This window comes from Emiliania huxleyi (genome assembly GCF_000372725.1).
Source record: "Emiliania huxleyi CCMP1516 unplaced genomic scaffold EMIHUscaffold_426, whole genome shotgun sequence".
NCBI classification, from domain to species: domain Eukaryota; phylum Haptophyta; order Isochrysidales; family Noelaerhabdaceae; genus Emiliania; species Emiliania huxleyi.
The window spans coordinates 1-12,243 of NW_005198785.1; the positions used below are offsets into that span (position 1 = coordinate 1).

Below are 12,243 nucleotides of genomic sequence, written 5' to 3' on the forward strand. Positions count from 1 at the left end.
CTGCTCGACTTTGTACCTTGATCCATTCTCGGAGATTCCTCGAGATATTCTCCTTCCTCCCCATATACCCCCATACACAGGCCCATATACGCCCATATACCCCATATACCCCTTGGACATCTCCATAGCAGTTTTTGACCCTCTTTCACATGGTCATGATCCCGTAGGTGCTGACCTCTCCGTTCGCCGAGTGTTCCGCACAAGTCTCCAGTCCCCAGTAATAATAGTAGTGCTCTGCACAGTCTCCAGTAACCAGTCATACACGAGTGCTCTGCACAGGCTCCAGTCCTCAGTCATAATAGGAGTGCTCTGCACAGTCTCCAGTGATCAGTAATAATAATGGTGCTCTGCACAGTCTAGTGGCTCTGCACTGTGTCTCCAGTCCCCAGTCATAATAGGAGTGCTCTGCACAGTCTCCAGTGACCAGTAATAATAGTGGTGCTCTGCACAGTCTCCACTAACTCCAACCAGTAGCACTTTACTTCCACACGTTGTCCTTCACACAGCCTTCACATGAGCCCGTCACACAGCCTTCTCCATGAGCTGCATCTATTGACTCTCTTTGGCGTGCATACCCCCGCGCGCTGCAGGAACTCGATCAACATGCTCGACAAGCTCAAACGCGAGCTGGTGCCGGCCGCCGGTGACATGCTAAAGCTCTCTCCTCCGCCGCCGCCGCTTGCTGACAAGCAGGCTTGTGCTTGCGCGCACGTGACAATGCGCTCCCACCTGCAAGACGTATCCTCTGGCCTTCTGGCTGACACAGGCGTCGCTGGCGGGCAACACGACCGTCAACGCTGCCGGAGGCGAGGCCGCCGGCATCCCGTCCGAGGGCAAGCCCGCTTCGCTCGAGGACGTCATCCCGTCCGTCATCCCGTCGGGCGAGCCCGCTTCGCTCGAGGACGTCACCCCGTCCGAGGGCAAGCCCGTTTCGCTCGAGTACGTCGGCGTCGTGTTTGCGGCGTCGGTAGGCGCATCGTTCGCCGGCGCCGAGACCTCGCGGCGCCTCACGTTCACCGTCGACAAAACCTCGTGCCCGCCACTTCCGTCACCGCCCTTGTCCGTCATCGACTCTGCCGGAGGCAAGCACGACGGCATCTCGTCCAAGAGCGAGCCCGCGTCGCTCAATGACGTCATCGGCAACGGCAATGACGTCCCGTCCGAGTCTGCGCCGACGGCTCCTGTCGGCATCACGTCGCTGTCGCCTTCGCTCCTCGGAGCCGAGGTGAGTGTGCGCACGCCAAGAGCACATCCGTGCAATCTCCCCGTCTCCGAACAGCTGCGTCCGCTCTCGCCCACAGGCGTGCGGCGTCAAGGACGACGTCAAGGCCGCGCCCAAGCCCGCAGTGGACACGGCCAAGCCCGACGGCGATGTGGACGAGATCTACTTGTCGTCGCCGCCGTCGCACCTCGGAGCCGAGGTGGTGTGCGCACGGCAGGATTGTCATCATCTCTACGGTCTCCTTGTCTCCGCACACTTGCGTGTTCTCCCCTCACCCAGGCGTGCGGCATCAAGTCCGCCGCCGCCGAGGAGCTCGCCGCCAAGTCCGCCGCCGCCGAGGAGGACGCCGAGTCGGCCACCGAGGAGGCGACCGCCGAGGAGGCGGCCACCAAGAAGGCGACCACCGAGGAGGCCGCCGCCAAGTCCGCCACCGAGGAGGAGTCCGAGGAGGCAGCCACCGAGGAGGCCGCCGCCGAGGAGTCCGCCACTGAGGAGGCCGTCGTCGCCGAGGAGTCCTCCACCAAGTCTGCCGCAGCCGAGGAGTCCTCCGCCACCAAGTCCGCCGCCGCCGAGGAGTCCGACAACAAGTCTGCTGCCGCCGAGGAGTCCGCCACCAAGTCCGCCGCCGAGGAGTCCGCCACCAAGTCCGCCGCCGCCGAGGAGTCCTCCGCCACCAAGTCCGCCGCCGCCGAGGAGTCCTCCGCCACCAAGTCCGCCGTCGCCGAGGAGTCCTCCGCAACCAAGTCCGCCGCCGCCGAGGAGTCCGCCACCAAGTCCAACGGCGAGCCCGCATCGCTCGAGGACGTCACCCCGTCCAACGGCGAGCCCGCATCGCTCGAGGACGAGATGATCCTGCTCTGGCCCACGGGCGATGACTGGCGCGCGGCAGCCGAGCTCGCGGATAAGCTCAACTCGCAGCTGGGCGTGGCCATCGACATGGTCTTGCTGGCGGGGTGGGTGGCGGTGGCTCGGGTGGCGACAGAGTCGTCGCAATGCATGGACACCTCTTGCATTGGCAACCGCATCCACTACATCGTGTCGACGCTCAACAGCGTGTGGGCCGGCAAGATCACCGGGATGTTCTTGGAGAACGACATCCAAGATCTGCAGGAGATGCTGTGCGTGTCCGACAACTCCAAGGCGGCGGCCCTCTTCGTCGAGCGCGTTTGGCAGGCGCTGGGTGTCCTCACGCAAGCCTTCTCCTTGGAGAGCCCCTGCTACCAGGACGACGAGACACCGGCGTCGGCCAAGACGTTCCCGGAGGAGACGGCTTCGGCGGTGAGCGCCCTGCAGCCCCCTGCAGCGTCTCCTGCACCGCTGTACGCTCACACGATTTGCATTCGCCCTCTCGATCGAGCACGTCACACATGGACATGGGTATTGCCGGGACACGGGAGTCCCACGTGCGGTACTCATATTGACCCTGTGGCCTCTCTCGCACACGCGCAGGGCATCGACGAGTGGACGACCCCCTCCCCGCTCCGCAAGATCGAGCGCAAGGGCGAGCCCAGCCTGGTCGACTGCTCCAAGAACACCACTCCGATGGACCCACCGACGGCCCCCAACGGCGTCACCAAAAGTGCCCCGGCTCTCACGCCGGCGGCGACCGGCGGCGCGCCGCTGCCGTCGAGCGAGGAGTTTCCGGTGGAGACGCCCGCCCCGGCGGCGAGCGCCTTGCATTCTGCGCCGTGCGTCTGCCGACCCACTCCTCGACCCCACCCCGCTTTCATTGCGCAGGGCGACGCCGACTGGACCGTCTCGGCCAAGGAATTTCCGGGGGTGAAGCCCGCCACGGCGCCGATCGGCTGCGGTGCACGCGCAGAGCCTCAACTATTGACGCACCCACCGCTTGCGCGTGCGCAGGGCATCCCCGACAGGGCCACCCCGTCGAACCCGCGCCGCAAGAAGGGGCGCAAGGGCGCATCCGCCCCGATCGTCCGCACCAAGAACACCACCCCGGTCGGCGGCAGCAACAGGTTCGGGGCCCTGCTCGGAACGGACGGCGACGAGGGCATCCTCGGTGGCAACGGCAAGGTGCCCCGCGGCTCCACGCCGCCGACCGCAGACTCGGTGCGCGCCGCCTGCATTTATGCGGCCTCCTCCCTCGCTCGCCGCTCTCACACGGCCAGTCTCGCGCCCTCCTGTTCAGGGCGCGACGGTCGACGTCGAGACGACCACGAATGCCACGCCCGAGGGCTCTGCCGCCGGCCGGTTCCCGTGGTCAAAGTCCTACAACTTGCTCCGCCTCTTTGGCATCCTCGCGCTGATCTGCCTCGGAGCCGCGTTTGCGCACTCCTCGTGCTCTGCCACTTCCGCGCTTCTCTCCTCGCAGCGGTACGAGTCCCCGTGGCCGACATCGCCTCCCGCAACCGTCGCAAAGCCGTTCACGCCGGCATCGCCCAACGGCTTCTGCGAGGTTGGCGGCAACGACACCAGCTCGTTTGCAGCCATCGTGTCGTCGGACAGCGCGCCCGCCAAACACCCGGTGCGCGCTCGCTCGAGCGTGCTAGTATTCGCCAGCTCGTGACTAACAGCCCGCGCGCTGTTCAGGGCGAACGCGACGAGGGGCGCTCGTGGGAAGCACTGATGGAAGCGATCAAAGAGGCGGTGGGCGAGCCGTTGCACCTGATTGGCGAGCCGCCGGCGTCCGTCAAAGACTTTTACGAGAAGCAGCCGGTGAGCGCCCCTCTGCCTGTTTCTGTGTGCGAGCCCTGGTCACCCGCTGACGGATTGCCTGTGTGTTTGCGTGTAGGTTGAGGCCGATTTGGAGACCGCCCCGGCCTCGCGCAACAGCATGGAGCGCAAGGGCGAGCCCGAGATCGACTCTATCGGTCCCGTCTACAGCAACAGATCGGGGATCATCGTTCGCGAAACCGTCCTGCCCGTGAACGGCACGTTGCCCGAGATGCGGTCCGCCGACGCTGGGAACACGCCCGAGAAGCTGGTTGAGACTGGCCTCGGCGCGCCCGTCGCTAGCATGCACGCCGGCGGCGAGTGGCGGGTGAACAGATTGGCGACCGCTTCTCCAGCCACAACCAAGGATCTCTTCCTCCAGCTTGGCCGGGCCATCGACCCTCTTCTCGCGGAGCCGGCATGGCCTGCAGAGGTCCGTGCCGCTCAGATCTCCGATTCGAACTCGGTCCAGTCCGATATCTCCTCCGTCTCACGTGTGTGCGCCGACCGGCAGCCACGCTGCGCCGCCCCCGTTGCGTGGCATGCGGAGCCTCACCACGCACTCACCGACGAGCGCTGCAAGACCGACAAGCCGCCCGCGAACCCGCCGGTCGACAAGCTCTCCATCGACCTGCCCTCCCCGTTCCACTTTCCCTTCATGAGCGGACCCTCCTCTTCCGCGCCTGTCCGCACCCAGCAGCGCTGTCAGTTTTGGGCCGCCTTGTTCTTGCTGCTCGGAGCGTGCGGCGGCGTGCTGCTCTCGGTGCGGAGGAGCAGCTCGGGGCGCCTCGTGCGGTGCCGGACGGGGGCGAGGCGTGGCGCGTGGCTGCTGATTCTCGCCGCGCTGCTCCCGCTGGCATGTGCACCATCAGTCTACACGTCTGGCTCGGGCGAGCTTGGCTCGGGCGAGTCTGGCTCTGGGGAGATTGGCTCTGGCGAGGTTGACTCACCGCCGTCCGCTCCATCAATCGACTTCCAGGTCACTGTGGGTGGCGGCAGCTACCCGTCCGAGGTGTCGTGGGACCTGACGTGCAGCGGCGCGTTGATCGGCAGTGGAGGGGCTCCCTACTCCGGCACCCTGTCCGCGCCGCCCGGCGAGTGCACGCTCAACATGTACGAATCGTACGGCGACGGCTGGAACGGCGACGAGTGGGAGGGTGCGGGCTATACGTTCACGCTCGGCTCCGGATCCTACGGCAGCGAGACGTTCATCCTCGCCCCCCTCCCACCGTCCTCTCCGGCGCCGCCGTCGCTGCCGCCTCTGTCACCGCCGCCGCCGCTTCCACCTAACTCTCCGCCGCCGCCACAACTCCCTCCGCCGCCGCCACCATCCTCTCCGCCGCCGCCGTCGCTGCCGCCGCCGCCTTCGTCTCCGCCGCCGCCGCCCTCTCCGCTGTCGCCACCCTTCCTGCCGCCCCCCCCACCCTCTCCGCCGCCTCTTCTACCCGACATGATGAGCTGCGATTTCGAGGTCGACACTTGCGCCTGGACCGACACCGCGCCGGACGGGTTCTCTTGGACCCGCAGGAGCGGTGGCACTCCATCAGGAGGCACAGGCCCGAGCGGCGACCACACCACCGGCTCGGGCTACTACCTCTACACCGAGGCCTCTGGCCGCTCCAACAAGCTGCACCAGCTCGAGAGCCCGCTCTTCTCGCTCCAGCAGGAGGCCACCGTCTCCTTCTTCTACCACATGTCCGACATGTACGCGCAGTTCAACTACGGCGACCTCATGGGCACCCTCTCCGTCGAGGCCAACGGCACCGAGACGGGCTGGACGACGCTCTGGAGCAGGACCGGCGACCAGGGCAATAGCTGGCTCGAAGCGGTAGTGATCCTACCCGCCTCGACGACGAAGGTGCGCTTCAACGGCCGGACGGGGTCGGGCTTCAGGTCGGACATGGCGCTGGACGACGTCTCCTTCTCGCAGTTTACGCCTCCGTCGCCGCCGCCGTCGCCGCCGTCCTTGCCGTCTCCGCCCTCTACGCCTCCGTCCGTCCCGCCTCTGCCCCCTGCGCCGCCGCCGCCACCGCCGCTGCCGCCTCTGTCGCCGCCCCCGCCGCTGCCGCCGCTCTCTCCGGACTTTGTCGCCGCGGCGAGCGAGGCCCTGCTCCGCTCCCTGATCACGGAGGCTGCTACTTCGCAAGCCGACGTCGCAATCTACCTGCCGCCCAGGGCAGACTTCAAGCTGGGCAGCCAGATCAGCTGCTCCTCCAACATCAAGGTGACCGTCGCCAGCAGCGGCGAGGGCGCGACGCTCGACGGCCAGGAACAGACCGGGCTCTTTTACCTCGAGGGCGGCTGCAGCCTCACCCTGCGGGGGCTGACCCTCGTCAACGGGAGTGCAAGCAGCGGCGGCGGTGTTGTGTACGCGAGGAACGCAGGCGACGTCGAGATCATCGACTCGACGGTCAGAGATTGCTCGGCTTATGTGCGCCGCGTAGAGCTAGCCGCCACCCCTGCAGCGCCGCACGGCAGCGAGGCGAGAGATGTAGAGGGCCGCAGCTGGCCTCACCCCGCTCTCTCCTCGCAACCGCAGTTGGGCGGCGTCGTCTACGCGGTTAGCAGCGGTGCGGTCTCGATAATCGGCTCGGCCGTGACGAGCTGCTCGGCTGGCGAGGTGCGCCGCGTAGAGCTAGCCGCACTCCAGCAGCGGCGCACGGCAGCGGGGCGAGAGATCGAGAGGGTCCACGGCTGCCTCACCCCCGCTCTCTCCTCGCAACCGCAGGACGGCGGCGTCGTCTACGCGAATCGGAACAGCGGTGCGGTCTCGATAAGCAGCTCGAACGTGACGAGCTGCTCTGCTGGCAGGGTGCGCCGCGTAGAGCTAGCCGCACTCCAGCAGCGCCGCACGAAAGCGGGGCAAGAGGTAGAGAGGGCCACTGCTGCCTCACCCCCGCCCTCTCCTCGCAACCGCAGTCCGGCGGCGTCGTCTACGCGTTTTACAGCGATTCCCTTTCCATCGCGGGTGTCGACTTCATCGACAACAGGGCGGACCTCTCAGCCTCGGTGCTGTACCTTTCAAACACGCCCTCCTCGATCAGCGACGCCTCCTTCACCGGCAACACTGCTGGCGACGACACGACGATACAGACAAACTCGCCGATAGACTGGGACTGCCGCTTGGGCAGCTGGATGCCGCGCAAGGGCTCCTTTTTTGGCGACTTCAGCGTCCCCGAGTGCAACCTCTGCCCCGCTGGCTACTATGGGAACAGGAGCGGCCTCACCAACTCCTCCTGCGAAGGTGCGTGTAAGCGAGGCCACTTTTGTCCCAAGGGCACAGCGGAACCGCTCCCGTGTGCTCCGGGTTTCTACATGCCCGTGATTGGCGCAGCCAGTGCCGAGTCGTGCCTCCCTTGCTCTCCGGGGACGAGCCAGTCCACAGCCGGCGCGGTCCACCCCTGCGACGAGTGCCCTCCTGGCACGTTCGCCGATCAGCTCAACGCCACCAGCTGCACCGACTGCCCCGCGGGACGCTTCTGCCCGAATGCAGGCACCATCCAGCCCCTCGACTGTGCCGCAGGGCAATACCAGAACCTCACCGGCCAGGCTGCGTGCGTGAAGTGCCCTGCTGGCGAGTTCCAGCCGGAGCGCGGGCAGACGACGTGCGATTTGTGTGAAGCGGGTGGATACTGCGAAGTCACAGACGACTGTGGCGGCGGCTTCACGCCCTGCCTTGCGGGGAGCTACAACGAGAAGACGGGCAGCAGCTCACCAGATGCCTGTCAGAAGTGCCCCCCCGGTACCTCTAGCCCGATCACCGGCGCAGACAGCAGCGAGACCTGCGCGAGCTGCCGTGCTGGGACATTTGGCGGCGAGCCCGGGCTGAGTGAGTGCGAGCTGTGCGCCGAGGGCTACTACCAGAGCGAGGCCGGCCAGGCCGCCTGCGTCCGCTGCGCTCCCGGCAAGTTTTGCCCGGTGGGGTCGTCGCGCGAGCTGGACGCGCAGTGCTCGCCTGGCACGTACGCCAACGTGACGGACGCCGACGGCGACCCCGAGTGCCTCGCCTGCCCCGCCGGCTCGTCGTGCGGCGGCGGGGCGGCGCCGCCCTCCGAGTGCTCGCCGGGCTCTTTCGCCGCCACGGCCGGCCTCTCCAAGTGCGCCAGCTGTGCGGGCGGGAAGTACCAGGGCGAGTCGAACGCGACGAGCTGCCTTCCGTGCGTAGAGGGCAGCTACTGCGCCGAGGGCGCGTCGGCGCCGCTGCCGTGCGTTGCGGGCAGCTACTCGACCGCCACCAACCTCACCGCCGCGAGCGAGTGCACCGACGCCTCGCCGGGCCACTTCGCCACCACCGGTTCCACGCAGCAGACGGCGTGTGCCATGGGAAGCTCTGCCGCCGAGGCGCGCAGCGAGGCTTGCGAGCTGTGTGCCCAGGGCTACTACCAGAACGAGACCGGCCAGGCGGCCTGCGTCCGCTGCGCTGCTGGCAAGTTTTGCCCTTCTGGCTCGTCGCGCGAGCTGGACGCGCAGTGCTCGCCTGGCACGTACGCCAACGTGACGGACGCCGACGGCGACCCCGAGTGCCTCGAGTGCCCCGCCGGCTCGTCGTGCGCGGGAGGTGGCGCCGCGCCTGCCGTGTGCTCTCCGGGAACCGCAGCCAAGCCTGCTCAGGGCCAGTGCACCGTCTGCAGCCTCGGTACGTACCAGCCGGACTCCGGAGCCGCGGGCTGCCTCGAGTGCGCGCCGGGTGCGTTCTGTCCCAAGGGAAGCAGCGCTCAGCTGCCCGCGAGCTGCCCTGCCGGCTTCTACAACGGCAACGCGTCCACCACGCTGGAGAGCCTCGACGATTGCGTCGGTTGCGCGCCTGGCAGCTTCTGCGCCGGCGGCGCCGCGCAGCCAACTGCTTGCGCTCCAGGCAGCATCGCCCCCTCGGCCAACATGTCTGCTTGCGAGCTGTGCCCGATCGGACGCTTCGCAGCCTCCACCACCGAGTGCGAGGAGTGCGAGGCGGGCGCATACGCTGCGAGCGAGGGCCTGTCGCAGTGCACCCCTTGCCCTTACCCTACCGGCTCCAAGAGCGGCGACATCACCTGCTCCATCTGCAAGGAGGGCTTCTACCTGCAGGACGCGAGCGCCCTTCCGAATGACATCTTCCGCTTCCCGACCGAGCACTGCAAAGCGTGCCCGCTGAACGCCAACTGCGCGACCAATACCACTCTCGAGACCCTCGGCGTCCGGCGCGGTTACTGGCGCGCCTCGCCCCTCACCACCAAGATCCACGAGTGCGACGCATCCGACCACTGCAGCGGCTCGGGCGGCGCGGCGGAGACCTCCCGCCGCCTCGCTGCTGCGGCGTCTGGCGGCGCCGGCCCAGGCTGCGACCTCGGCCACACCGGCCCGCTCTGCGAGTGGTGCGTGAGCGACGAGCAGTACTTCAGCCGCGCGGAGCGAGGCTGCACCGACTGCCCGACGACAGGGCGGTTCGGCATCCTGGCGGGAGTCGTCGTCGCTCTCGCAGGGACAGGGCTCGTCTTGTACCGCGTCCTCGCCCGCGCCGAGACATGGGGCCGCTTCAGAGCACGTCTTGACATCTGCGAGTCGCAGGTCGGCGTGCAGCCCCCTCAGTCACCCTGCAGCCACTCTGCCTCTTCCTGCCGTGGACTTCTGCCGATCACAGAATGGAAGTAGCCCGTCGCTGCCTCACACATTGCGTGTGGCGAGACACCTTTCGCGCCATTTGCCTTAGGTCGGCTTCCAGCCCAAGTTCAAGATCCTGGTCAGCTTCTACCAGATCGCCGCGACGCTCGGCCCCGTCTACGGCGTCCGCCTCCACGAGGACTTCACGCGCTGGACCGACTTCATGGACGCGATCAGCCTCGACCTAATCGGCCTTACCTATCCGGACGCCTGCATCGGCTCGATGGGAGACCGGCTCCTGCTCGCAGGCTTGTGGCCGATCCTATCTATCATGCTCGGAGGAGCCTCCCTCGCCTGCTGCGCCCTCGCGGAGTGGCTTCTGTCTGGTCGCGCCGACGCCCTCCGGCGCGACCTCGTCCGTGCTGCGCTGCGTCGCCTCCTCTACTGGGCCATCCTCGTCGCCTACCTCGTGCTGCCCTCCGTGTCTCGCTCCGTCTTCAAGGCGCGGCAGTGCGAGTCGTTTAGTATCGACGACGTGACAGGGGACAGGCGCTCCTACCTCGTCGCCGACCTCGACGTGCTCTGCAGCGCCGGCGACGACGAGTACAGCGGCCTCGACGCGTACTTCTGGGCCTTCTTCGTGCTGTGGCCGGTGCTCGTGCCGCTAGCCTTCCTGGCGATCCTGCTTTCGATCCGCTCCGAGGTGCGGGCGCAGCGAGTCAGGGCCACGGCCCGAGCTTGCCGCTTCCTCTGGCGCGACTACGACCCGCGCTTCCTCTTCTGGGATGTCGTCGATCTGGGCCGTAAGCTCTTCCTTGCTTCACTGGTGCTCTTCATTCAGACAGACGACGGCTCGAGCAAGCTGCTCCGCCTCCTCGTCGCGTCTGTTGTCTCGGCCCTCTACCTCGCCGCCCTCGCCCTCGCCCGGCCCTTCAAGCGCGACGACGACCTCTACCTCGCGTGCACCGCCAATCTGTTGCTCTCCTGCTGCTTCACCTCCGGCATGGTGATTCAGCTGTGCGAGAGCCCCGCCTACGAGGACATGTGCAAGGCCCTCGTCGGCTTCGACAGCGCGCGCGGAGCGAGTGAGTTTGTGATCGCGCTCACCGCCGCAATGCTGGCCGCGTCGCTGCTCGTCGTCCTCTTCAAGACAGTCAGCGCCGTCCGCATGCCCACCATCCGCCTCTCCTCCTCCAGCCGTCCCCCAGTCCTCACGCTGCCGCGCGCATGCCACTTCCACGGCTTCATCTCGCACTGCTGGGGGACCGGCCAGGACCAGACGCACACCGTCGTGCGGCAGCTCCAGCTTCTTCTCCCCGGCGTCCGGATCTGGCTCGACGTCGACAACCTCGAGGACGTGGGCAGGCTCGAGGAGTCGGTCAGAGACGCGACGACCTTTCTCGTCTTCCTCAGCGCGGGATACTTCAAGAGCTTCAACTGTCGCCGCGAGCTGTACGCTGCGCTAGGCTCGAACCGGCCCTTCATCCCGATCCAGGAGGCTGACGTCGACAAGGGCGGCGCCTCGATCGAGGCGCTGAAGGCAGAGTGCCGCGAGCACTGCGTCGAGACCGCCCCGCCGGCCTACCCCTCCTACAGCGGGCCAGGCGAGATGCTCGCGCGCGTGTTTGAGGCGACGACGCCGATCGTGTGGGTGCGGGTGAATGCTTTTCAGCTCGAGTCGCTCAAGGCTGTCGCGCTGCGCATGTTGCTGCACTCCCCTTACTACGCGAGCCGCCCGGCCGAGCTCGCCGACGGCGTGATGGTGCCCGGAAAGGCGGGCCCCGTTGCCTTCAGCGGCCCCGTCACCATCCTCGTGTGCCGCGACAACGAGGGCGCCGTCGGCATTGCAGGGGAGCTCAATACGGCGGCGAGGGAGGGGCGCGGCTCTACCGCCAGCGCCGAGACGGTAACGATCCGCGATGCGGAGGAGGCGCTCGAGGGAGTCAACGCGGCCCCGCTCTCCGGGCACGTAGTGTTTCTGCTCTACCTGAACGATAAGACCTTCCTGGACGCCGGCGGCGCCGTCGCGCGCCTCGTGCAAGCGGCGATGGACCGGCGCATCGCCATCACAATGGTCCACGAGCAGGACCCTAGCTTCGGCGGCGTTCCGTTCCGCAACTTTTTCCAGCAGACGCCGCAGGTGCTGCTGCAGCAGCCGTACAAGCTTTTCGACACGGTGGCGGTGCCGCTCTACCCGGCTCCGGAGCACCGCACGGTGAGCCGCCGCCTCGCGCTGTGCAGCATGGGAGCGGTGCCATGCGATGCGGGGCCGCTCTGGCGGCGGTGGCAGCTCCTCCGCCGCCGCATAGCGGTGGCACGCCTCGTGCGGCGGCGCCCCGCCGAGTCGCGCCAGCAGCCTGTAGTGCAGCCGTAGGACGTGTTGGCGATACCTCGCGCGCCCGAGCGTGCGCGCGCCGCGCCGGGACATGTAGGTGGCGCCGATGTCCCTGTGCGCACGTTAGTAGAGCGTTCCGTACTCGAGTATTGCTTTTGCATCGACCGGAGAGGCTACTACCGCAGATCGAGCTCTAGCGGGTGTGGCTAGTTCCAATTCACTCAGTCTGTAATCTTGAAAACGTCCAAGCTCCAACGGAGCTTTGGGCGGGTGCAACCTCTGCCCGCGTGGGGCGTGGGTCGATGGCGCGCCGCCGAAACGCGAAAGAAGTGTATCGAGGGTGTGGAGGCTGAGCTGACGGAAATCCGGGGACGCGGCCCACTTCGCCACAGACGGTCCCGCGCCTCGCCGCTATGACCGCTGCACGGCCCATAGC

General features: G+C 67.3%; 1 protein-coding gene across 1 annotated transcript; it reads left to right on the plus strand.

The window, feature by feature from the left end:
* Positions 1-513: 513 nt before the first annotated feature.
* Positions 514-11,846, plus strand: EMIHUDRAFT_118793 (hypothetical protein; the record flags this gene model as incomplete). The annotated part of the gene is made up of 13 exons (XM_005769357.1): positions 514-630; positions 1,302-1,424; positions 1,502-1,644; positions 2,275-2,500; positions 2,672-2,866; positions 2,960-3,292; positions 3,372-3,707; positions 3,773-3,898; positions 3,975-6,047; positions 6,435-6,515; positions 6,624-6,707; positions 6,815-7,066; positions 9,582-11,846. 13 exons carry the CDS (start codon positions 514-516, stop codon positions 11,844-11,846), a joined length of 6,354 nt encoding a protein of 2,117 aa, XP_005769414.1.
* Between the last annotated feature and the right edge of the window lie 397 nt (positions 11,847-12,243).